Source organism: Pimephales promelas, chromosome 24 (genome assembly GCF_988280905.1).
Source record: "Pimephales promelas chromosome 24, fPimPro1.hap1.1, whole genome shotgun sequence".
Taxonomy (NCBI): Eukaryota; Metazoa; Chordata; class Actinopteri; order Cypriniformes; family Leuciscidae; genus Pimephales; species Pimephales promelas.
In genome coordinates this window covers 20,017,266-20,044,642 of record NC_142792.1, presented here as the reverse complement: position 1 = coordinate 20,044,642, position 27,377 = coordinate 20,017,266, and the positions used below count along the sequence as shown (strand labels likewise).

At 34.0% G+C, this 27,377-nt stretch overlaps 1 protein-coding gene across 2 annotated transcripts; it reads right to left on the bottom strand.

Annotated features, from left to right (window-relative positions):
- Positions 1 to 1,126: 1,126 nt before the first annotated feature.
- On the bottom strand, positions 1,127 to 22,575 carry tmem19 (transmembrane protein 19). 2 transcript variants are annotated; one of them, XM_039660237.2, is made up of 7 exons: positions 22,390 to 22,575; positions 21,746 to 21,895; positions 19,402 to 19,515; positions 10,532 to 10,669; positions 9,671 to 9,925; positions 2,612 to 2,821; positions 1,127 to 1,980 (listed from the first exon to the last, which is right to left on the bottom strand). In XM_039660237.2, the coding sequence occupies exons 2-7, from the start codon at positions 21,873 to 21,875 to the stop codon at positions 1,817 to 1,819; spliced, it is 1,011 nt and encodes a 336-aa protein (XP_039516171.1). In that variant the 5' UTR covers positions 21,876 to 21,895; positions 22,390 to 22,575; the 3' UTR covers positions 1,127 to 1,816. The 2 variants fall into 2 exon arrangements, with proteins under 2 accessions (XP_039516171.1, XP_039516170.1); XM_039660236.2 differs by having other exon boundaries at positions 22,399 to 22,575.
- Positions 22,576 to 27,377: the final 4,802 nt, after the last annotated feature.

The following is a 27,377-nucleotide window of genomic DNA, read 5'->3' as shown; positions in this document are numbered from 1 at the left end:
AAGGGGCGGGCTTATCGGCTTTGTCTCTGATAACTCTGGTAAGATTGTTGTAAAATAACCAGTCCCTCTGTAAACTGTATAAAAACATGTATGAGTCTCTTTCTTTCTAATTTTTGTTTGTTCGCTTTTTTTGTCTAAAATGTATTTTTTTCCCTTTTGTATTTTTTTGCACTTTTGTAACCCCCTTAAATTTTTGAATTTTGCTTTTGATTATTGTACTAATTATGCAATTTTTGTTTGTTTGTTTGTTTTTTGTAACCAATGTAAGCATAGGCGTATATGCACTGATATATGAATGGTTTATTTTTGTATGCATAGTATTGTTCCCTATTTGAGTTTGTAAATTGATACTGTTTCAATTAAAAAAAAAAAGATTGTTGTAAAAAATAATTATCCAATGTTTACTTTCACTTTCTGAAAGTTTAAAACTATCTATTTAAATATATATATATATATATGACATTACTTGATATATGTTACTTGATATATGTTACATTACTTGACATTACGTGATATATGTCACTTTTCTAAGCGGAGCTCAAGATGGACCAATCACGCCGTTTATGATTATTGCATTCGGATGCATTTAAAAATAATTGTAGACATATTAATAAGGCTACATACATATGATTGTCAGATAGCAATCTGTGCAGCAATCTCATTTAAAAGAAGTGTACAAACATCTCCAGTGAGACGAAAAACCTCTGTAGAATTGAATGAGGTGCTATTGACTCTCCGTCTTCATGAGCCATCAGGCTCCCCCTGGAAAACAGCACCATGCGTCTTTAAGCCTCCCTCACATCTTCTTTCTTTCAGTTGTGTACTGCACAAACCGAGAGTGTACTGCCATCTACCGTTCAGTATAAGTATGTATACTGTAAACATCTCATATTATTCACCACTGTCATAAAAAAAAGAAATTAAACAAATTAATACATTGTTTGACGATGATCATTAAAAAAAAGTATTACTTTAACAGTAACTATAAAGATCACTGGTTGCTTAACCATATGGAACTATGAATATGCATACTATGCAGACTAGTAACCAAACACAGTATGTCCAAACAATATGCCCTAATCTTCAATGATGCAATGCTACTGACCCATGTAAAATGACTGAAAACTTTATGGTAAGGGTACTTTATTCCATAAATTACACATACACTACAATGGTAAATGTAAAAGTGTTAAACTCTGACATACAGTAGGCATAAGTGGCATTGAGAGACATAATATATTTTGTGAAAAAGTACAGAAAATTATATATAATCAAAATGTTTAAGTTTTGTGAGAAATGGACTACATAAATTGCATAGTGTTTGTTTAATGAAGTGATCTGACGTGTAGTGAGATTTTACAGTATTTTGAGCTTTGTGTACTGTGTTGTACTGCTTTACATTAATTGACCAATTTGATGGCTAATTTTAAAGGGGTCATATAATGGTACATGCACATTTACAAGTTGATTGTACAGAAATGTGTGTTGGCAGTGCCTGTACACAAACATCATATAATGCTAAAAATCTATCCAGTGTTTTTGTTTTAATCTCCTTAAATGTTTTCCCCTGAATAATATTCCCCACGCGCGAATCATTTCTCACCAGACTGCTTTATAAACGAGGGTCAGTAAAGCTGGTTTTGAAAAGAAGCTTTTTTTTTAATAAAATCTTTTATAATAAGTAGAAAGAAATAAATTGAGAGTTCACATTGTACTGTAGTCAATTCTTAAGAAGTCACTGTATTATAATGTTTTTTTGTTTGCTTTTTCGTTGTTTTTTGCATAAACTGACATGCGGCCAATAAAATCACATGATTCAGAGTCTAGGCCAGAATATCCAAGCAAACCCAGGCAGGAACAGTGCTATGAGGACGGAAGAGAACAGATTCACTCCGTTGTTATCCAGGATGGGTTTTCCACATATTCGTTTAACACTTGGTGACTCGTAACTAACAACTTTCCCAGTGGATTCATCGTATCCTTGATGGAGAGAGAGAAATGGTCATCATGAATAATTTAAAAGAAATACTGAAAGAAAAATAAGCACAAAAGGTCAGTCATAAATAAGATTGTCCAATATGATAAAAGAGCATGTTTTGAGTGTTGGCCATATCACATAAATTTTTACCACAAACATTTTATATTTTTTCACAAATGTTCATACAGTTATTTCCAAATGTTTGTATCAATTATTACATGCAAAGTCAATAAAATAAAAATACAATAAAACCAACAACATAGTTACTGCTCGTAGATATGGGAATCGGATTCAGATATGGAAATTTTTTTTTCTTTTCCGATGCGCTGTAGATTAAGTGGACCAATCAAAATAAACTGGATCTATAATAGATCTATCAAAATAGACCAATCAAAATTGAGCCTACTAAAACGTGATGCCCATTCAGTGCTCAGTAACTTGGCATTCCCAGGTAGAGTAAAAGGAGGGTAGAAGTTTATATTGCATTGAAAGTAAATTAACCACTGTTAGTATGACTGGTAGAGGAAACCTGGAATAATAATGTGACATGTGAATAATTTGATTTTATTTACCTTATTATATTTCCATTGGTTTATCTCATTTTGATTTTATAATATTAATCAGACAGTTTACCTGAATACTGCACGGTTGCACCTAGGAATGAGTCCAGCAAAGATCCAAACAGGCCAGCTATTGCTGCATACAAGATGATAGGCCACTGAGGAACTGTCAGATGCAAATCTTTCACCAACAGTAGCTGCATGACGAAGTACGCTACACCTACTGTGCCTCCACCCAAAACACTGGCCACTAATCCAACAGGAGTGACTCCACCATTGGTACCTATAAACCATTTTATTTCAGTGAGGACAAATGCAATTTTCTTATATACATATATACATATATATATATATATATATATATATATATATAGACATATATATGTATATATATACACATATATATATATATATACATATATATATATATACACATATATATGTATATATATATATAGACATATATATATATATATATATATATATATATATATATACACACATATATATGTATATATATATATATATATATATATATTCACAAATATACATATATATATATATATATATATATATAGAAGAGTTCAGATGCAAAAGCCTCTAAATGCCATTTGAAATTTTCTTCTTTAATGATGATTTTTATCAAACTTGTATATTTAAGTTCAGTAATTTCACTTAAATAACAATTAATAGGTAGGCCTAATCACCATTGCCATTTAAATGAAATCACTGAACTTAAATATACAAGCTTGATAAAAATGATCATTCTAGAAGAAAATTTCAAATGGCACTTAGAGGCTTTTGCATCTGAACTCTTCATATATATATATATATATATATATATATATATATATATATACACACACACACACACATATATACATACATATATACATACACATATATATATGTATATATAATATATAGACACACACATACATATATATATATATGTATATACATACATACACATTATATATACACACACACACACATAGAGGAAATAATTAAATGTAAAAGCCCCCAACAATACCTTAAAAAATAATCAACAAAGGCTATAGTACAGTAGCCTACGTTACACTGAGATTTCACGTCGGAGCTGGATTTGAGCGCTTGGGCCGTGAGCGACTGAGTGGAGCACATTGGCATAGAGCGGAATATTGAGAATAGCTCACATGCTGAGTTATAACTATGTATTCAGGATTTACATTTATATATTCAGAGTTATAATATATTCAGGATTTTCATTTATATATTCAGAATTATAACTATATATTCGGGACTTACATTTATATATTCAGAGTTTTGACTATATATTCTGGATTTACATTTATATATTCAGATTTATAACTATATATTCGGGACTTACATTTATATATTCAGAGTTTTGACTATATATTCAGGATTTACATTTATATATTCAGATTTACATTTATATATTCAGAGTTATAACTATATATTCGGGATTTACATTCATATATTCAGATTTTCATTTATATATTCAGAGTTATAACTATATATTCAGGATTTACATTTATATATTCAGAGTTATAACTATATATTCAGGATTACATTTATATATTCAGGGTTATAACTATATACTCAGGATTACATTTATATATTCAGAGTTATAACTATATATGAAGAGCTCAGATGCAAAAGCCTCTAAATGCCATTTGAAATTTTCTTCTAAAATGACCATTTTTATCAAGCTTGTATATTTAAGTTCAGTGATTTCACTTAAATGACAATTAATAGGTAATCTTCAATGCCATTTAAGTGAAATTACTGAACTTAAATATACAAGCTTGATAAAAATGGTCATTTTAGAAGAAAATTTCAAATGGCACTTAGAGGCTTTTGCATCTGAACTCTTCATATATTCAGGATTACATTTATATAATCAGAGTTTAACATTATTTTCGGGATTTACATTTATATATTAGCTTAGCTTAGCTTTTTTCTTTCATTCTTTTCATGAAAAATGCATTATTTATACCAATCTCAAACAATTCATTTGAAATTTCCTTTACATTTCCATGATCAGAAAGGAGCAGATGGAAGAATAATATTCTTATATTTATCTGCCCCCTTTATAGACATCAATAGATGGCATTAACATTGTTCCCTCCACCATCACCTAAATTTTATTAACATAAATAATAGATGGCATTAGCATCACCCAAAATATTTTAACATACATAATATATATCATTAGCACTGTTCCCTCCACCATCACCCATTCTCCAACATATCTAATTTTTATTTCAACTTTTATACATTTATACATTGACCATATGCAGTTCAATTAAAATTTCAGTTTGATATAATTCAAGTTGTTTCTTTTTATATCTCTTTTTAAATTCCAAAATATTTGTACAACTTTTTAAGTCTTTCCTTAGAAGATTCCATGCTTTTACGCCAGCAACAGACAAACACATTTGTTTCAGATTTGTTCGTGCTATTCTATTAGATGTTTAAAGTCATACGGCCGTCTGTGATTTCCATCTTCAGAAGTACAAACAAATAACTTTGTAGGTCATGTGGAAGAGCTTTGCTTCTAGCTTTAAACATCACTAATAAAGTTTGTAATTCTACAATATCTTTAAATTGTAATAATCCTGACCTAATAAAGAGTGGATTTATGTGGTCTCTATATCCTGCTTTGAAAATAATGCGAATGGCTCTTTTCTGTAAAATAAATAGAGGCATAGTGTTGTGATATGTATTTCCCCATATTTCTACACAATAGTTTAAATAAGGAAAAATCATTAAACAATATAACATTTTCATTGTATTATACAGTAGACTGTATTTAACCTTATTCAAAATAAATAGGCTTTTTGCCACCTTATTTTTAACATGCAATATATGACTTTTCCACGTCAATTTTTCATCTAAGGTGACTCCTAAAAATCTAATTTCGGACACCTTTTCGATATTTACATTATTTATAGATAAGCTGACTTCCTCTTTTCTTTTATTGCTGAATATCATAAACTTTGTCTTGTTCAAATTTAAAGATAATTTATTTTCATCAAACCACAATTTTAGTTTATGCATTTCATCTTCAATATTATTAGCTAAAGTTTTCAAGTCATTTCCTGAACTGTATAAATTTGTATCGTCTGCAAATAATACGTAATGTAATTTTTTTGAAACCTCACAAATCTCATTTATATATAAAATAAAAAGTTTAGGTCCTAAAATTGAGCCTTGTGGAAGTCCACATTCAATATTCATGCATTCTGACCTATGACCATCCAACTCAACATATTGTTGTCTTTGTTGTAAATAGCTGGTTAACCAGTCCAGTACAACCCCTCTAATTCCATGAGCATATAATTTAGAAATAAGAAGTTGATGATCTATAGTGTCGAATGCCTTCTTCAAATCAATAAACACTCCTATTGTGTATTTATTTCTGTCTATTGCGGTTGTTATGTCTTCAATAATTTTCATGATAGCCATTCCTGTAGACCTATTTGATCTAAATCCGTACTGATTTTCATTTAATAATCCATGTTTTTCAATAAAGTTATCTAATTTATTAACAAAGAGTTTTTCAAGCACTTTGGAAAATTGAGGTAGGAGAGATACTGGTCTATAGTTATTAAAAATATGTTTATCTCCAGTTTTTTTTATGTCACATTTATATATTCGGAGTTATAACTATACATTCAGGATTACATTTAATTATTTCCTGTTTGGCCCCCCATAATACACACACACACATACATATATATATATACACACACACACACACACATATATATGTATATGTATATATACAGTGGTATGAATAAGTTTTGGCACCCATGCTAAAGTTGCCTAAAAAGAGGAATAAAAAATCTTCTTTTGGATATTGATCTTAATGCCTTAATTAGAAAAATGAGGAAAACTCCAACCTTTAAGGACACAAATTTTCTTTGTGAATGAATAATGTATCATAAATAAATAAATGTTTTTCCTTAAAATACAGGGTGCATAAGTCAGGGCACCCCAATGTTAAATTCCCATGGAGTCAGGCAGATTTTTATTTTTAAAAGCCAGTTATTTTATGGATCCAGGATAATATGCATCCTGATAAAGTTCCCTTGGCCTTTGGAATTAAAATATCCCCACATCATCACACACCTTCCACCACACCTAGAGATTGGCATGGTTTTACTTCAGTTAGCCTAATAGCTGGTTTGATTTGCATTGAAAGATGATCTTATGGAAAGTACCCCATGCCAATCTCCAGGTGTGGTGGAAGGTGTGTGATGATGTGGGGATATTTTAATTCCAAAGGCCAAGGGAACTTTATCAGGATGCATATTATCCTGGATCCATGAAATAACTGGCTTTTAAAAATAAAAATCTGCCTGACTCTATGGGAATTTAACATAGGGGTGCCCTGACTTATGCACCCTGTATTTTAAGGAAAAACATTTATTTATTTATGATACATTATTCATTCACAAAGAAAATTTGTGTCCTTAAAGGTTGGAGTTTTCCTCATTTTTCTAATTAAGGCATTAAGATCAATATCCAAAAGATGATTTTTTATTCCTCTTTTTAGGCAACTTTAGCATCATGGGTGCCAAAACTTATTCATACCACTGTATGTGTGTATATGTATATATATATAAACTTCAATGAGCCCATGATCACGGCTTAAAATCGATAAATGCTCCAAATCCACTTTTGCGTGTCGTCATACACAGCAAAGCCAGTATTCCCAGGCTTTCAATGAGAAATATTTGCTGTAAATACAGTGACGCAAAGGGCATGGTCATTTTATCATCATAAAATATAATATTGTCATTGTGATATTTTGGGGCATGATTATCATTAGCATTGTTATGCACCTTGGGAGTGAGAGTAATGGGTTTGTTTTTTAATGGATGTCAATAGAAAAGTGGATTCAAAGCACTGAGTTCAGTACACTGACTTTTGTGAGGAAACCGCTGATCACAGCTGATGAATTGACAGCCTGTATACTAATCTTAAACATGTTTACCATTAAACATTCATTTTGGAGCTGCACTACCAGCTAAATTTTTTAATAATACGATTTGTTAATCGATTTGTTACGATTTGCATAATTCTGTATTTGAAAGTATCTTATGCTCACCAAGGTTGTATTTATTTGATTAAAACATTACAATTTCAAATAACTTTTCTATTTTCAGAGGGTCATAAAATGCAGTTTCAGATTTTTATATCATGTTTGTTTCTTGAGGTTATTATAAGTAATGAATTTAACTACGGACCTGAAGAATATATAAACAACTATGAATGGAGGTGCTATAAAAATAGGATGAACTTGCGGTTCGCCCTTTTACATTGAACACCCTATGTTCCAAGTGCCAAAAGATATGGCTCAAGATGACTCATACTATTCTTCCATCTTTAAAATATATCTAAATTTCTAAATTACGACATATGCTTTTAGTGACAAATGTGAATGCATTTAGTTCATGCATTCATTACCTCAAGGATAGATTATTGTAATGCTCTTATGGGTGGTTGCCCTGCACGCATAATAAACAAACTACTGCTGGTCCAGACCAGAAACAGGAAGTATAACCATTTTAACCCCGTTCTGCAAACACTCCATTGGCTCCCTATTGAATTAATTATATCTGTGTGTATGTTAGGCAAACATGTAAGTCCATTTATAAAAACCAAACTGGATTTACCAACCTGTCCAGCAAACACAGAGCTACCTAAATGTTGGATTGGAAGCACTTCTACCGGCGGAGATCTTCCTACCTTTCAAAGGCTTTTCCAATGTAAATCCTTCCGCCATTAACACATTTTTTTAAAACCTACTTTTTCGAACTCGTCCTAGACGGCTGCTCCAATTTTCACAAATATTTAACCAGATCATCTTCAGACCATGCTGAAAAAATGTTACAGTTGATAAAAGTTGATTCGTCAAACTGTTTTTGAATACTTATTTTACATTGCAAAAACAGACTTAAAGCTGTATCTCTGCAACACTTTATCGTATTTAGACCAAACTTACATGTCATCACAAGCATGACTCGAGGCTACATGCTGCGTTTCGGCACATCGCTACCTACTGGTCCGGATGTACGAAAAATTCCGATTTTTGGTTAGAACTTCGGAACAATTTGTCCAAAAATCATAAAAGTGGTCTCGCAGATTCAGGGCGTCATGCCGAGTCGACTGATATCCGGCACAATGCTCTGAAAGAGTCTGAGAAGTTTCGAACTAGGGCCACCTAGTGGTGAAATTTTTTTTTTTACATGCTTAGAACTTTGGATTTGGTTGACTTATTTTCACGGGAGTCATCTCCTTACATTCCTGAATCCTTGCAGAGTCTAAAGATACCAAAAATTCTAGGTTTTGCCTTATGGTTAGCGCAATGTTGTAAATTAACGCTTAAAAACATTTACCAATATCTTCGAAACCGTAAGACCAATAGAGACGAAACCACCTTAGGAAGTTTGGAAACATAGGTTGTTGGAACAAATACCCAAATGTCAAAATTTTTATAGTAAGTAGCAAAAAAGTCACCCATGGGTCATTTTTTATGCTCTCGTACATATAAATGTTTATAACTCCCCAAAAAAAAAGAGAGATATTTTCATCAAATTTATTTGCGCTTGGCCATGATAATTGCAGCTTGGAGCTAAATTATTTCTCTTGTTTTGCATGGGATTTATTAAAATACCTTAAAAAAATTAAAAAAAATTTATAATAATTTTTAAAGAAAGGGTGAAGATGTGATTTTTTTTTCATGTGAATCACATTTGGCAAAACATTCTGTTTGTGTTGCTACTATTTTTTTGGTATCAACAAACAATGATTGGCAGTCATAAAACAAAGCAGTTCAATCATTCAGAATCAGATTTATAATAAATATATTTAAATCTAAGATGTCATTTTATTTCTGATATTTCTATTTTGGCTAGTTGAAGTTCTGAATGGCAGGTAACGTAGGTAATTTTGTAGCCAATTTGACTGGCTAATTAAAAAAGTTAATTTCAAGCCCTGGACCATAATTATTGACTGTGGTCATTTATAGCATCTGAGGAATCGGTTTGTGTTTTATTTAAACATAAACTGATTCCACATATTCTGCTAACTTCCACAATTTCATTTTTGGGCTCTTTACCTGGTGGGACATCTCTCCATGAGGTGATGAGCCTGGGCGTGCTCTTACTAAGCACAGGACCCACCTCAGAAGCCCAGGTGTCCCCTGTGCTGCAAGCCAGGGCTCCTAATAGGGATAAGCACATCCATGAAGCAGAATATTGCTTCCCAAAATCCACAGGTATTTCTCCAGGACCAGCTTCGATCATATATAGCAGGGCCAATTCTGTAGGAACACCACCATTACAGAAAACTTGCAACCAGTTCCTCTGGCCACCTGCAGAGATTAGAGAAGTCAACATCTGTCATAATATCAGAGGTGTTTTTTTAAGAAATGTTGCGTTAGACAGCACTGGAATGATGTGTCTATAAACAAGAACTATAAAGCTTAATCATTTTAAGAACGTTTTGGATTTTTGAGGTCGAAAATGAGAGACGTATGGCTCGGACCAAATTAGATTTTCGGAACACAACCTGAAATGTATCTCATGATACCACCAGAGCTGATGGAAACAACTAAGCCTCTGCAGCACTCAGAAACGGTGAAGAGAATTATGAGGGCGAAGCAGAGCAGAGAGGTTTAAACCTTAATCCATTCGAAAGGACATACAGTATAAATACTTGACCAAATTAAAAACCAAAACTGGAAAAGTCTGCACATGTCCAATAATGTAGAAATGGTGTAATAAAGTATGACACACAGAACGAGCTGTTGATGAATATAGTGTAATTGTAAAATGATTGTTGTGACAGTAAAATTCTGCTTCCACTTATCATCTGCGAAGTGGAACAGGAAAAAATCCCAGCAGTCCTTTCTTCAAACTTCCCCACTATCCCCACATCATCACACACCTTTCTTTTACTTGTTAAAGTAAAAACTTACCTTCTTTATAATCGGAGTCAATTTGTTTCTTGATGTTACCCTTCCATTTGGTTAGTTTGGTGGATGTGACGAAAAAGGTGAACAAAGCTGCAAAAAAGCTCATGTTGGCCATAGTAAGAACAAAGCCAACCAGCATCGCTGCAAAGAGGAGGAAAATTGGTTTATTTGGAATTTATTAAACTAGTCACATCATCATCAGTACAGTAAAGTCCATTCAGTCCAACTGGATCAACATCAAGATGATCCAATTTTAATATTATATAATATTACTTCCTATTACATATTATATAATTTCTTACTATTGTAAGATATTTCCATCCTAAATGATTAACTTTCACAAGTTAAACCATCATCCTTCCCTCAGGTTATTTTGACCTGGAAATTTGTTTAAAAAAAAAAACTTTAAAAATTGAGTGTTCATCGGAGGGGTCCAAGACCCCATGACATTTGTCGCACTTGAACCATGAATATACTGTACACACACACACACACACACACACACACAAATTAATGGATTTGAGGAAATAGAGGCATCATCAAAGTCGTCCATGTGACATCAGTGGGTTAGTTAGAATTTTTGAAGCATCGAAAATACATTTTGGTCCAAAAATAACAAAAAAAACTACGACTTTATTCAGCATTGTATTGTCTTCCGGTTCTCTTGTGGTTCTCTTGTCAATCTGCATTCACGAGTCCACAGTGACACTGATGATGCAAGACTGTGGTGACGTGTATCTGGTGCGTCCATGTGTTCGGGTTCAACTGGGCAAAAAAAAACTTCCTGTGTCGAAATGCTTAGTCATGTTTGCGAAAATTGTTTTGTTTACAGCGTGCATTTCCCTCACACTGTAAAAGAAGCTTGGGTACACCAGATTACACATCAGCAGCGTTTTACGTCATCAGCATCACTGAACGCGGATTGACAACAGAAACGGAAGACAATACAATGCTGAATAAAGTCGTAGTTTTTGTTATTTTTGGACCAAAATTTATTTTAGGTGCTTCTAAAATTGTAACTACAATTGTAACTAAAATTGTAACACTGATGTCACATGAACTACTTTGATGATGTCCCTATTTCCTTTCTGGACAAGGACAGTATGTATACATTTTCAATGGAGGGACAGAAAACTTTCAGACTAAATCTAAAATATCTTAATCTGTGGTCTTACAGGCTTGGAATGACATGAGGGTGAGTCAATGACATATTTTTTTTATTTTTGGGTGAACTAACCTTTTAACCCTCTGGGGTCTGAGGTGTTATTGGGGCCCTTGAGATGTTTTGAAATGCCCTTACATTTGTGCTTATTTCAGTTACTTACAACATACCATTGGCCAACATATAATTATGCTGTATTCAGTACAAACTCTGCTACAATAATATGTCAGCAAAATGGATGTACATGTTTGCATTTTATTCAAAACAAAATTATGCATGGTTGGTACGTTATGCGTGGTTAGTACGTTTTAGGAAAATAAATTTCACTGCAATAAGTAAGGAATAATTGACGACAGGCCGTTGAATTATTAGAACAATAATGCACACCCGAGGCGGTAATGCGGTCATGACGCGAAGCGGAGTGGCCGTTACACCTCCGGTGTGCATTATTTTTCGGATAATTCAACGGCCTGAAGTCAATTATTCCGCTTATACTACAGTTACCACACCTCAAAACATTGTTCAGATGATTCATATCAAGACGTTTATCAAGTTTTTGACATTAAAGCGATCTTGTATGTAGGACTAATTTCTTACGCATCTAATCCCATGCCTCCGTTGCTAATTCCAAAACGTAACTTTAGAGGTAGTAACGGAGGTTTGAGCCACTGATAGCAGACCACGCCGGTTTCAGTCATTTTAAGCCAAAATGGGGGTCAACCTTGAACAAATTGCAACAGAAGCAAACTCAACTGATTTTGTATCCTCAATATGTACTGAGTAAGGAAAAAAAAGCCCCGAAGAATCCCATTGGGGAAAGTTTCGAAAAAGACCCAAATATATCCCATTCATTCGCCTATGCATTCTTTTTCTCACGTGAATAGGGTAAAAATTTTAACCTTATAAATTAATAGTCCTGCTGCACGGATTTTCGTAATTATTCCAGATAATATAACAAATAAAAAATGATTGATAGGCTTACTTGTTAAAAGGGCTTTGTGTTTTTCATTTATTGTGTTATATACTGTCAATTATAGAAAACAATAATGAACAAATTAATTAAAACGAAGTTAATAAATAAATAATATTGACGCACATGCTTTTCTGTCTCATTATTTCAACGTCTCTCTCTCTCTCGCTCATTTCCTCTCTCTATAACTCCATTAATAACTGCATAAAGCCGGGACAGACTAGTTTAGGCCTACTAATAGTCCAGTCATTTTATGAAAAAAGGTTGAACAAATTGCAACAGAAGCAAAGTCAACTGATTTTGTGTCCTTAATATGTCCTGAGTAAGGAAAAAAAAGCCCCGAAGAATCCGATTAGGGGAAAGTTTAGAAAAAGACCCAAATATATCCCATTCATTCACATATTCATTCTTTTTCTCACATGAATAGGGTAAATATTTTAACCTCAAGATATCATCATGAAAATCACTGAGTTGATTACTTACATCAAGACAAACAAAACATGTATTACAAGTTTTTTGCAATTGTTTGTTAACATGGACAAATGGTGCATAATCTAATTACATATGTGCTAATTTGCATAATTACCCAAACAGATCTAAACATTGGGTATAGCAGGTGAAAATGTTTTTTGAATCTTGTTGACATATAACAGTAAAAGACTTAGGGGGCGGTTTCCCGGACAGAGATTAAGCCTAGTAAAACGCCCCTTTAAACCTGATTAACAGAAATCTGCTTTCTATGTCATGGCTTTAAATAGTCCTAGATTTAGTTTAGTCCAGAGTTTAATAAGCCGATTTCCTGGAGGAAGACTACAGTTACTCCAGGACTAAATTGAGTCTTAAATTAAACCTACCAGGAGGCAGGTTTAACTTCAGATTAACTTTGTGTTTCAAAGAAGACACCTGCATTACTTGGATACACACACACACACACATTCAGTACATATATTAATATATCATTTAATTATGTTTTAATTGTATCGGGTTTCTTGTTAAAATGTGATTAGTTCATCTTAAACTAACTTGAAATGGTCACTTAACTTTGACTTCACTTGTTTTAATTTTGAAATATGTTTCAATCTAGTAACCTATACATGACATTCACTTCCCATCATGCTTTGCACAGGGCTGAAATGTAAATTTTGAAATAAAGGGATATTTTATGCAATTATTTTATTAAGATGAGAAAACAGAGAGAATGTTTAAAGGAACACTCCGACTTTTTGGGACTTTAGCCTATTCACCTTACCCCCCAGAGTTAGATAAGTCCATACATACCTTTTTCATCTCCGTGCGTGCTATAAGTCTGTTTGACGCACCCACCGCTAGCCTAGCTTAGCACAAAGACTGGATGTGAATGGTTGCAGCTTTCATACTAATCCAAATGAGTGGCAAAATAACGCAAACGTTTTCCTATTTACATGTTGTGATTTGTATAGTCACATAATGTACAAATAACAAAGTCAAATGAGACACAGACATCTTTTAACCGTATAAAACCTGGGAACTATTCTCTGAAGGCGAAGCACTGCTACTTTGACGGAGTAATAACCGCGTCACCGGAGACACGCCGTGGTGAGGAGCGGAGAGTTCGCTCAGTGTTTGGGTAACAGAGTCAGCAATTTTATAAATAGTAAAAGCGTAGTTTAGTCATGGGTTTTCGCTCTATTGTAAATCGCTGCGACAGTAAACAGGGGAGGTATGTTTCACAGAATTCCAACTAAAAATGCTGACTGGATGAAGAAATGGCTAACTTACTCTGGATATTTATCCAAACACACCTAAATAGATTATCAAGGGACATTATGTTTGCTCGGTACATTTCAATGGACGACTATTTTGAAAAAATGGAATTTGCCACACGGACCATAATGTGCTGAAGGATACAGCCATCCCATCTATAGCACAGACAGGACAAGTGGATCACTTGCAGCTGAGGTAAGTGTTCCGTTATGTTTTTAGATGACCTACTGTAACAGTGCCATTAGCCAGAGCTAATGTAACGTTAGTGACACTATTATATGATTAGGGTATGAATGTTTTTTTCTTGATGCGGTGCGGACGCGCTTGGAAAAAAAACGAGCGCGTTCACCGCATTGAACTTGCACCCTGCGCGCGGTGCGCCTAGTAGCCTAAATTTGAAATAACCATGGAAATAACGAACTTGAGCGTGCAAAAGGGTACGATAGGCTGTGAGTTCATTGTGCAAAAACAATTTGTGCTATTACTTTCCCCGTATTCTATCCTATAGTAATGCAATTATGCTGTATATTATATACTGTTGAATACATTTGGTTCAGCTAATAAATTGCATTTAAAATATATTGATTCCTGTAATAATAATTATTTATTCATGTGATATTTATAAATCTGGGTGCGTTTTTGGTTGGAAATCAATGAAACATGGTACCTGGTCTCCCCTGTTTACTGTCACAGCTCATACAATAAAGCAAACACCCATGATAAACTATGCTTTTCTATCTAACGTTAGTAATTGCTGACTCTGTTACCCAAACACTGAGCGAACTCTCTGCTCCTCGTCACGGTGCGTCTCAGGTGATGGTTATCACTCTGCCCAAGTAGCAGTGCTTCGCCTTCAGAATTATTTATACGGTTAAAAGATGTCTGTGTCTCATATGGCCTTGATATTTGCACACTCTGTGACTATACAAACCACAACATGTAAATAGGAAAACGTTTGCGTTATTTTGTCACATTTGGATTAGTATGAAAGCTGCAACCATTCACATCCAGTCTTTGTGCTAAGCTAGGCTAGCGGTGGGTGCGTCAAACAGACTTATAGCACGCACGGAGATGAAAAAGGTATGTATGGACTTATCTAACTCTGGGGGGTAAGGTGAATAGGCCAAAGTCACAAAAAGTCGGAGTGTTCCTTTAATGTTCTATTATTATGTTGTTATTTAAACGTTTATGTTATGTTAGTATTTTTGGGGGTTAGCGTTTTGGTGAAGTGTTCATTTTCATTTCATTTCATTTCTTTATTGTCATTGTTATAAATAACAACGAAATAACATCAAAGAGTCCTACAGTATAAGTGCAGTAAAAAGTATACAAAAGTGCAATCCATTTGCAGTGTTGAGCCTTGGATCGAGGACCTGCTACAAAAAGTCAAGTTGTATAATTAATAAAGCAACTCCTAGGTACTACTCTAGTTGAAAGTATTGCTTCTAGACTGTCAACACTGAACCCCACATGTGTAAAGTAATGTTTTAATAAGTTTGTTATGTAAATCACAGGAATAAATAAATAACAGGAAGCATTAATTAAAGCATATGAGTTGTTTGAATAATTCATTTTAAAGAACATCATTGATTCTAGTTGTACATTGTTGATTTTACATGTATATGTATTTTGTTATATATATATATATATACATATATATATATATAAATATATAAACACAAACAAATTTCCAACATTTCTTCTCTTTTATTCCATAGCTGGTGTGTGCAGATTATTTAGCTAGCATAAAAATAATTTTCTCTTGTTAGTTTGTTTTTTGATTGCAATATTTTTCTGATGCCATTGTTTTCCTTGGATTTTCTTCTCAGTTCCATGCAATTTTAAGCTTTTTTTTTAAGCTTTTTTTCTTGGTTCATTCCGTGTTTTATAGGCAACCTTTGTCATGCTAATTCAGATTAGCACAGTTGGTTTTAATTTAATCTGATTTATTTTAGTTCAGGACTCCATAGTCCAAGTGTAATCTGTACTTAATCTGTGTAACAAAAAGCCATTTTTTAAGACACGATTAACTATTCTAGATTAAGGCCTACTCCAGGCTTAATTTAAACCCTGTCCGGGAAACCGCCCCATAATGTTAAGGTCTGAATGAAACCCATTTAGGCAACCCATGAACATTAATGCAGGAAGAAGTACAAAGTACTTTAGAAACCAGCCTTTATTAATTATTATGGCAGAGATGGGGTTACACACACCAACATGAAATACGTCTCTTACAAATCTGGAGCGTGGTCATAAAAGTATTGATACTAATAAATTTAAGTATCGTGAGGTTTTTGATTTCCGAGTATCGCGATACTTTTGAAGTATCGGTGCATCGTGCAACACTAGTCAGCCTAATGTAATCATTCGTTTACTGTCATTGTGAGGGGACAAGAAACGGCGATTTAAAAAGCCGTTTTTTATCATGTTAGGTACAGGATTAATAATGAATGTGTACATATTGAAAATATAATAGAAATTGTAGCCTTTAAAAGGCTCAGCTTTAGAAGGGGAAGAGAAAGGGCACGATGTGGAGACTGACAAAAAAAAAGGATGATGGAGATGAAGAGAGAGCAGGTATTGACAAATAGTCTACTGACATAGTTTTAAAGCTATTTCTTATCCTTTTTTTTGGTCTTCAAACATCTTGAAATGCACATATCAGAGATTAAAAAATTTAAACCCCAAACCTCCACCTCAAATGTAGGACCTCTTTGATTATAAAGCCCTGTCTACAGCCCTGTATTAGGCATCAGAATCAGAAAGAGCTTTATGGCTTTATCCCATGGTGGATAAGCCAATTTTGGTGCTGGTGCTTCCAGTGCACATATACGTACATGTGATAAGGCATAAGATCAATAATGAATGTGTAGCATTTAATGTGAATTAATTTTATAAACTTAGTTACCTTTCCTAGTTTTCAGTAAATGAACACATCTGAGAAAATGATTCATAGGCAAAATCAACCAGTTGACCCTATACTTTCTTCACTGTCAGACAAAAATGAAAAGCCTATTATCAGTCAAAGCTCAACTTTAGGAGGGGAAGAGACAGGGCAAGAGAAAAACAACGAGAAAAAGAGTGTGATAAATAATCAGCTGCCCACTGACATGGTTTTATCCCCCCAAAAAATTGCCTTGAAAACATCTTAAAATGCACATAATAGTTCAGAGAATTAAAAATTTTCTCGGGGAAACCCCGAACACCCCTAACTGACAGCTCATATTAAGGACTACAGTGATAATAAAACCCTGCAATTGCATGGTAATGAAAGTGAGCGTTAGATCTTAAATTTTTAGATCTAAAAAAAAACTTTTAGATCTAAAATCTTTTAAAAAAAAAATTTTAAATCATACCCTCATTGGGGGCTTAGCCCCCCTAAAAGGAAAATCCTAGAATCGCCCCTTCATGGGACTCAGGTCTTTTAGCATTGTGGCATGCTCTTCCTCAAGACATCTGTCAAGCATCCAACCTTCTCTCCATCAAAAACCTCTTAAAAAAACGTATTACTCTTCAGCTCACAATCTTTAAAGGTTCCTTGACAAGCTTATTTTTGTACGCTTTGATGTAGGCCTCTGCCTTGTTATGGATATAGTAAGAGATTATTGTTAAGTAGTTCTGAATATTACTTTCTGCCATCTTTGATGTTGAGGTTTTTTTTTTTTTTCTTAACCTATATTGTAAAGCGACCTATAAGGTGTTGGAAAGGCTATATAATTAACAATTCTTATAATTAATAACCACCCAAATACCATTTAAGGATACCAGTCCTCTTTGAAAAAGTAATTATTTAATGCCAATAAGATTGAGGCATTCTTGCACAAAAACAAACATATTGTATAAACTTTCCATTTGAAATTGAACTCAAACTATGTACTGATTACTTAATTAGCTAATTAAATAAAAAAAAAGTATTACCCACAACAATTTTGAGTGATTCCTGAAGCAAATATTCCACATGTACAGTAAATAAGACTTGTCCTGACTTTAGTAGTGGTGAGCATGGGCGCGGGTACGGCCGTGCGCTTGCTTGGGGCGCTACAAGAATCGCCACCAGAGTATGAAATTTATTTCACACAAAATTTCTAGTTAGTTGGCTTGGAAGCATAAAAGGAGGAGTGACCACAGGGTAGATCGAGAGAGGAACAGGCATGATTTTATGTTGTGTTTTGTTTATGTTGTGCGTGGACAGCTTTCGTCAATGATGGGCTGTTGGCTTATACTATTGTTTTGTATTTGTTCATTTTACTATTACAATGTTTTTATGTTCGCCGGTTCCGAGAGCACTGAAGCAGTGACGTCCCACCCACTGATCTGTAATAGGCCTGTAGGGTGAGTGGGTCCCACACCTTTGAATAATAAATGAGCTAATGTTTGTAGTCTCTACACTTTTCAATGAAATGTGACTTCCTGCTTATTATGATGCAAAGTTACAATTTTTACGTCATAATAAGCAGGAAGTAAAACACTTCAATCCTTAATTCTCCTAGCTCAGGGGAAAATAAGGGAAAAAAACATGCCCATTCAAAAATATGACTGGGTTTCTAAAGAAACAAAGCTTAATGCAAATGGGTGAAGTGTTAATACAAAGCATTATAGCCTAGGAAAATTCTGTTAAGGGTGTATTATTTCCTTTATTTTAACCAGGAGAATCACATTGAGACATTACTCCTCTTCCAGAAAGACCTGAAAATAATATAATTAATAATATCTATGTGTGATAGAATGGGTTAGTTTAGATTGATTAGGGTTTTTGTGTGTGTGTGTGTTTTTGGCGCTCCTTTGGTACATGTGTGAAATTCCAAGCATGTCTGTTTTATGGTTTGAATTAAAAAAACTGTTAGAAATGTTTGGGAGTTTTTTTTTTAAGAAAGAGCTGCTTTGGAACATATTCTGGTGGTCTATCTATTTATAATCTGTAACGAGTGTTCAAACATTAATAATGTGTCATTAAAATGAACCCATAAATCCATCTGAACTTTAAAATGTCTTCCTCACCTCCTATGGCACCACCATGATCAAGACTTTTACGTTTAAAGGCTCGAAACGTGATGAAAAGAGGGACCAGTATTGAGAACAGCCACCGCCATGGTGAGACTGGCTGCAGAGTACCTGCAAAACAGCATTTTATATGCAAAGATTGAATTGTACATGAAAAGTCAGAATCTTCTGTTAACTATCATGACATTTCTAGGCGTAGAAATTACACTTTTTATATTCTCTAAAATTTCCAGGAAAGTGGGACTCAGAAGACAATTTCAATTTGCTTTTAAAGTCCCCGTGAACCGGAAGTTGCAAACGATTTTTCTCCAGTGCTGTGACGTATTTCCAAGTGAAACGGAATATTGAACAGAGGGCAGGGTTTTACTCTAGCGCTCCTCCTCTCCATCTCTCGCTCATAGCAAACTAACGGTTTGAGGGGAGTGGTTAAGCGTTTTCCCACCCAAGCTGTGAAACCTACGTCATCAGAAAAAGAAATCGTTCCAGACCGGAAGTAACTTTTCAGATTTTGATTAAAGATTACCAAGGTAAAACATTTTTTTAATACATATTTACTTGCACGGATTAATTGTTCACCACAAGACTAGTAATATGAGCTAACAAAGTAAATAGGTTCAATTTTGATTTCACGGGGACTTTAAATCCAATCATTTAATAACAAAAAGAACACTTATTTGCAAATGCTTAAAATACATTTTGAAATTAACTTTACACTTTTTTGAAATGCACACTGTAATCATTACATTTTAACATCTTTTCATTGTCAATTTGTTCAAATGATTTAAAGTGTTTCCTGTATTTGCAAAGTACACATTAATAGGTGGTTTGCAGTCACGTGATTGTGTTGACACGCGGAATGCAGATGGAGGGCAAGGAGTGAAGAGCGCAATGGACGAGATGGAGGAAAATCCGTAGTGTACTACTTTAGACGCTATTACAAGAGAAATATATAAACAGAAAATCAAAACATATGTTGGACGTGATCCTTACGTTATGAAGAGGAGCGATTTTCAACTGAATTGAGAGATTTGCCTGCCATCGGGGCTGTAGATATCAGCAACTAACTCGTCTTACAGACATACTTTGACTTTACAAAGTTCGGAAACTAGTCTGGTACGTTACACGAACAGCCACATAAGTGTATTTAAACACCTGAATAATGTAATTATAAGCCACATAAATAATGTATATTAACTCACATTTGAAGAAGTGATCACTGCACACACAGGCATTTTCCCATTCGGCTCCTCCCGACCGCAGACATAGGTTTGCAAGGCATTTTTCCCGGTGTTTTTCTGTCAATTTCTTGTATTTTCCCCCCCTTATGAACAACAACTTTGGGCACACGATAAAAACTCCTCGTGGTTTGATCGATTTGAGCAACCATAAAAGACGCAAAACATAGGCATTTTGAGTGTGTTATAGTGCTTCCTAAATATAGAAAATCACTTCCTGCCCTCCATCTGCATTCCATCTGCATTTTCGTGACGTCACATGAAAACAAGCTATTAAATAGCCAAATGGGCTATATGCACGCATAAGTTCCGCATTTGACGCAAGGATGCTCGTCCATTTCCGGTTGTGGAGATTTAAGCGGAGGAAAACCGAGGAAAACAGGATTATGGCATCTTCAAAATTTAAGGAGTCTTCAAAATTTACTGTCCTCCCGTCTTTGAAACAAAACGTACATACGTTTAGATGTAATTTTATATATAGTTATGTTTATTTAATATAATTTTAAAAAGAAGCATAAACACAACGAGGGGTGTCTGTTTTATCTGTTTTTGTGACGAACGTTTCTTTAGTATAACCATGGAGTATAAAATTCAGTATAAATTCTCGGTATTGCATTGGACTCTACGATCAGCGCAAGTTATCGAGCATCCTTACACCTTCACCGGAAATACCGCCGTGCATAGAGCCCATTATTCTGTAATGGAAAATTTTGGCCAAGTCTGATTGCTGCAAAAGCTTCAAAAATCCCAAGCTGTACACCAATGCAGGAGAGAGCCACAAGGACACACAATCTTGTATGTAGATGGTGGAACGATTGATGTATAAGTGTCAAAAAAAAAATACAAAAAAAAATTACCAATTTAAGTCACAATTTCTAGTGAGAAATAAGAATTGTAATTTCGAAATATGTCCTTGACTATCTATAAAAGTTTAATTATCTATTAAATTGAATTCATTTACTAGTTGTAAGACTAAGGTATCTGAAACCAGTTTTCAAAGGAGGCCCTTTCATACACTGACAGACTGGGAGGCTGGTTTCACACACAGCCCTCATGGATACAGATACGACTAAGTAACTCTAAAGCATGAGAAAGTGAGCTCTCACCATAGTAAGTGCTGGCAGTTATTGACAGGACCCAGAACGATAATGAAATTGCCAGTGTGGAACACAACACGATCATATACGCCATCATCTTGATGTAATCTTTGATGAATATACCATCCTCAAATTGCATGTTCAATGAGGAGCGCACAGCTATGGAGAAAATCAAACAGATTAGAGTGGAATGTCAACCGAATGTTATTTTTTCAGGATTAAAAAAAACAGTTGTGTTAAAATTGATTGGTAATCATAGTGCTACCTTCCCTTTCAAAAATGTGACATGCTAATTTCCTGTAGAGCTACAGCTCCTATGTGACAGTATCAGTATGTATTGTAGGGGGGATAAGCACAGTTTCTGTCAAAATGTATTATTTACTACACTCATTTTTACTCATTTGTGTCTCACTATCACAGTCAATATCATCCAAAATAGTATCAAACTACTCATTATTGCATAATATAATATGGAAGACCAAATATCTTATAATTATTATGATATAATTTAGTAACGTCATACGTTTATTGTATTAAATACACCTGTAGTAACTACGATAAGTTAGACATTATGATTGTAGTGAATTTTTGTAAGGTTGTCTACAAGCTTCTAACATCAACCTTTACCACTAACATAAATATTAAATTATTACCAACAACACCTGAAATAATCCTGCCACAAATACTTGTTCTCCAGTTCCTCCATGTTTCCTGAAGTACAGCCACGTTCGGAAGTTAGTAACAGTTTGTAAATAAGCAAAGTCCAAATGTATTTTCGCTGTGAAAATGTGAACTGGAACTGACAGACAGATTTCCGTCAACTCAAACGAACAGCGAAGTTTGACCTATCAGGATAAAGTACGCAGACATACAAATGACGCATAGCGATTGGCGCAGGACAAAGCGGGGCTTTACCTTGATTGGTGAAAATCTGTTGCTCCATGTTAGTAATTGGATAGCAAGCCGCGAAGCCGATCTTCTTCTTCTTTTGCTTTTATAGTGCTTCGCAAACGTCTCTGAGCACCTGCTTATGTACTGTGGCGAGAGCAGAGAAAGTACAGCCTGTATTACTCTGCCGTTTAACTATGAGGACTGATAAAGATAAATTAGACTGTCTTAAAACACACTTTTCAGTTTTCACACTATCTGTAATTTGTCCTGAAACAACGTACAACAGAAAACATTCTGTCATTTGTCATGTTTTTAAACATTTTCAACATGTCGCAATGAATTGTGTAACATTTTAAATATTTTTACAATAAAATAGCTAAATTCCTTGACTTGATATGACTCATTCCGTTGGTAGTGTTTTAATTATTCTAAGTGCACAGACTCCACACATTAGGCTTTTTAAATGTAATATTATTTGTTTATTTAAAATTTCATAAAAGTATCTTATATCCAGTGTGTAGGCACTCAAGTAATTAATTACTGCAATTTTATTGCTTTTTCATTGAAAATGTAAGTGATTACTCTTATTTGTTCTGCAATTTAATTACAGTTACTTGTGTTAAATATTGTATACTATGATGCAATTCTATGCAAAATATAGCCAAGTGGATTTAATATGCAGGATTTTTGCAGTAAAATATCCAAAAACCTCTGATATTTTGTTTTGTTGATTACTTAGGCTACAATATCTCAAATGTTTCCAACTGTTTGTAAATCATGAGAAAATTGCGATTTTAACCAAGGAAACAACAACTAACAAATTCCACCCACATGCCGTTTAGTGTGATACGTTAACTGTTAGAATAGGGTGACCAACAGTCCTGTTTTCCCAGGACGGCCTGTTTTCACGTCCTGTCCTGGCCGTCCTGGCTGTTTTTTTATAAAATGATGAAAATGCTGATTTTCAAAAAACTGCTGAGAAAGTTCAGCTCTACAGCAAAATATATGTGGGTAAACAAGGAGGAGGAGGAGGAGGAAGAAAAACAGGATAAAGTGAAAGAAACCTAAAGATATTTTGTTTAGTTAGTTTTTGTAAGTTTGTGTGAGAGCTATTTTTGTTCAGTTAGGAAGTATTTCTTTTAGTTATTTATTATTTATATTTTTTTTCTAATAAAGAAGATACATTATTTCATTCATTATTTTTGAAACCTGTCATAATAAAACATGTTGAGTAGCCTAACCTCTGAGAAGCCTATCTGAATTTTTATAACCATTTTATCCATAGGCTACAGTGGAGGCATAGCTTACTTGAAATGTATTGAAATTAAAAAGCCATCTTTGAGAAAACTTTATGTAGCCTATCATTTGAGTATCTGTTTGCCGGGCCGAGTGTCCTGGTTTTTGGTATTCAAAATATGGTCACCCTATGTTAGAACAAGTGAAACAGTGCTGTGTTACCTCAAGTTCCTCTAATAAACTGACCTGTGTGAGTATTAATTCAGCACTTGCGTGTAGTTCGGTAGAATCTGGTAGAATGAAATGTCCTTATTCTTTTATTCGGGGGGCTCGCGTCGCGTTGCGTGTGGCTCTGGATAGCCTACGTCTACCAATCGCGCCCTGCTTCATACCACAGTCATGATAAAATGTATTCACTCATCCATAAAAGATACATTAGCTTGACGACAAGATCCATAATTCAGCTCAATGCGGAATATTAACACCCTGCATTACAGTGATATGCCTTTCTTATCGTAAGAGGTTAGCGACCCCTGGTGGCGACACACCCTGCATATTGTACCTCGAAAGTAACCTATGTAAAAAAATAATAATAATAATAATAATAATAATAAAGATTAATTTTAACCTTCTCCCTTTAAATACTTGAGTCAGGTCAAGAATAATGCATATCATTTTAATTTTTTTATTTATAAGAGCAGTTTCATGTTTAACATGTTTCATGTTCTACTGGTTGTAATTAATTACTTTTATAGAGTAACCCAACACTGCTTATATCATACAAAAATAATACATTTAATCTTAAATGATTTCAAACTTTTGTCTCATTGGTACACAAATACATAAACATTTGAAAAACCTTGGGTGCAATATTTGTTTGGGTAGAAATGACCTGTAGGACAACCATAATTAAAATAAATAAATGTAAAAAAAAAAAAATCTTTTACATAATTTTCACACAATAATTGTAATTTTTTTAAAAATACTAACAAAAACATACATATATTTTAAACATGTAATAATATTTCTATAATTAATTTTTATCATTTAAGATTGAAAATCTGTATACATTTTGGTAGAGAGGTGACAGAAGCTTCTATTAGCGCTTAATCGTTTATTAGAGGTTATAATGAATAAAAGATTCTGCACAAAATTTGACTTTTGGGAGTTGAATAATTATCAATTTTGTCAATTATTTATTTTTTCATTTTTCATCAACTTTACATTTTCAGAATCCCTCAAATGTATATTAATAAACTTACTATAATAGTTTAGGCTACTGTTGCCTTTGTTGAATTGTTTTCATAAAAGCAGGAAAATGTCTTGCAGGTCGAGGGGTTGAATAATTTTGATTGCAACTATATTACAAACATTTTAAAAGACATATTTTAAAAACATCCCTTTATAATGACATAATGAGACCATGTTTCTTGTCATTTAACTAAGCAATTTAATAAAGAACTACAGACTAAGATATGATAGTAGACCAGGACACATCAAACTGGTATTACAAGTATTAAATATAAAATTATGATAGAAAATAATTAATCAAATAATAAATTAACTGCACTTACCCAGTGTACTTACCCAGAAGAAGAAATGTGTGATTTTTGTATTTCAATGTGACTCTCTGCATGAAAAACCATGATAATGCATTTCAAGACAGTGATCATATGATCTTAAAAGGGCCCTGTGTTCTGGGACACCTTTGATGGCTGACAACATGCAGCTAAACATGGTTGCCAAGTCTACTATTGGGCTACTTTTAAACTGTTGCCGTAGGTTAAAGGTTTGTTATATATTTGATTATATTTGATCTATTTACATTACACAAGTGATGTAAAAAGGGAGATTTTTGTCGGGAGGGGACACTCGTTGGGCCTTTGCTTGCTCCTGTTAGGGAGTGGTTTGCTCCAGTTTGGCAGTGGCATGTCATTTTAGAATTTGGGGTTAGATTTGATTAGTCAACAGGCTGTTTTTATTGTGCAGATTTGGCAACCCTGCAGCTCAATGACCATATTCATCTGCATGACCCATCAGATCATTTCTGAGAAACAGAGTTCATGATAATGTGCAGTAATTACAAGTTGTTCTCTGTTAATGAAAGTATAGAAAATGGCCATGAATAGCACAAAAATGGAGTTCTTGGTCTTGCATCTCCTTATTAAACAAAAAAAATATATAGAATATACTGGAAAACAATTAAGCAATATTATATTACATAATACGTTTCCATATATGGGAAACTATAGTGCTCATATTTTTAATATATTGCAGTATATGCATGGATCATGTATAGTTATAAAAAATATTGAGCACTGAGGACAGATTTTCATACATACAAACATTTCATACATAAAAATCTGTCTAGTCAGCAATCTGGAGACTCAGACTGCTGTTTCACCTCATTCACCTGGACATCAAAAAATATGTTTACTAAATACAAATAATCAGCCCATTCTCACCCCCAAGGCGTCACTTAACTGACGCCTTGGGAAGCATTTGGACATGCTTCAATATCTGACGCTTTAGGCGCCCTTTAGCGTCAGTTAGATGACGCCCTAGGAGGATCGCGTGTACCCTACCCCCACCCCACACCTAAACCTAACCGTGTCCTCTAACTGACGCTTTCCTTTAGCGTCAGTTAGATGACGCCGTAGGATCGCGTCATGTAAGTGACGCTAAAGGGCGCCTAAAACGTCAAATATTGAAGCATGGTCAAAGGTGACGCCTTGGGGTGAGAATGCGTTGAAATAATTCATTATAAAAATTATATTAAAAACAAACTTGTATTACAATACCCTGAAACATAATACCCAGGGATTTCTGATGGAGCATGGGTTTGTAAGTTTAATAAAAAGCTAAGTAATTAAACCTCAAAACTGTAAAATTTAAATGAATACTTTAAAAGAAAAACAATTTTAAAAATGTTTACCTGCATGTATGTGACCAACATAAGTAACAGTGCAAAGCCATGCCATGCAAACATGGAAATAAGAGATTCATTAAATATAACAAGAGTTTTGGTGACCTGGAGTCCAAACTCAGTCTGATAAACTTAAACTTTTTTGATTCTCAGCTTCAGTGATTGTAAATGGATCGTTCTTTCTTGTACAGTAGGCCTATATAATTTAATGACAGTTTAATCATCAGATTTTTTTTATCCTACTAAGAGAAACAATGTGAAGTTGACCCCTTAGTCAATGGTTTATTTACTGGAACATGAATCATTGATCAGAAATCACTGAGCATCAGGCATTAGAATTAACACAGTTACTCACATTGTGGCATTACTGTCGAGTCCTCGATATCATAAAAGTCTGTTTGCAATGCCTGTGCTGAAATTGTGACTGATTTACCAAAGAATCCACAGTGAAAATTTACCAAATACAAATAAATAATGCTCAACTGAGACAAATAAATAACCACATTTCTAGCATTAGGATCCTTTCGAACACTAAAAAATAACGAGGAAGATTGTGCACTTTACATCATATATTTATAGTTTACTTAT

Coding starts and splice junctions, on each gene's coding strand:
- tmem19 (XM_039660237.2), bottom strand. CDS start 21,875: ATGCAATTTGAGGATGGTATATTCATCAAAGATTACATCAAGATGATG. Junction 19,516..21,745: donor AACTGCCAGCACTTACTATG/GTGAGAGCTCAC, acceptor GCTGTTTTGCAG/GTACTCTGCAGCCAGTCTCA. Junction 9,926..10,531: donor TGACTCCGATTATAAAGAAG/GTAAGTTTTTAC, acceptor TAATCTCTGCAG/GTGGCCAGAGGAACTGGTTG.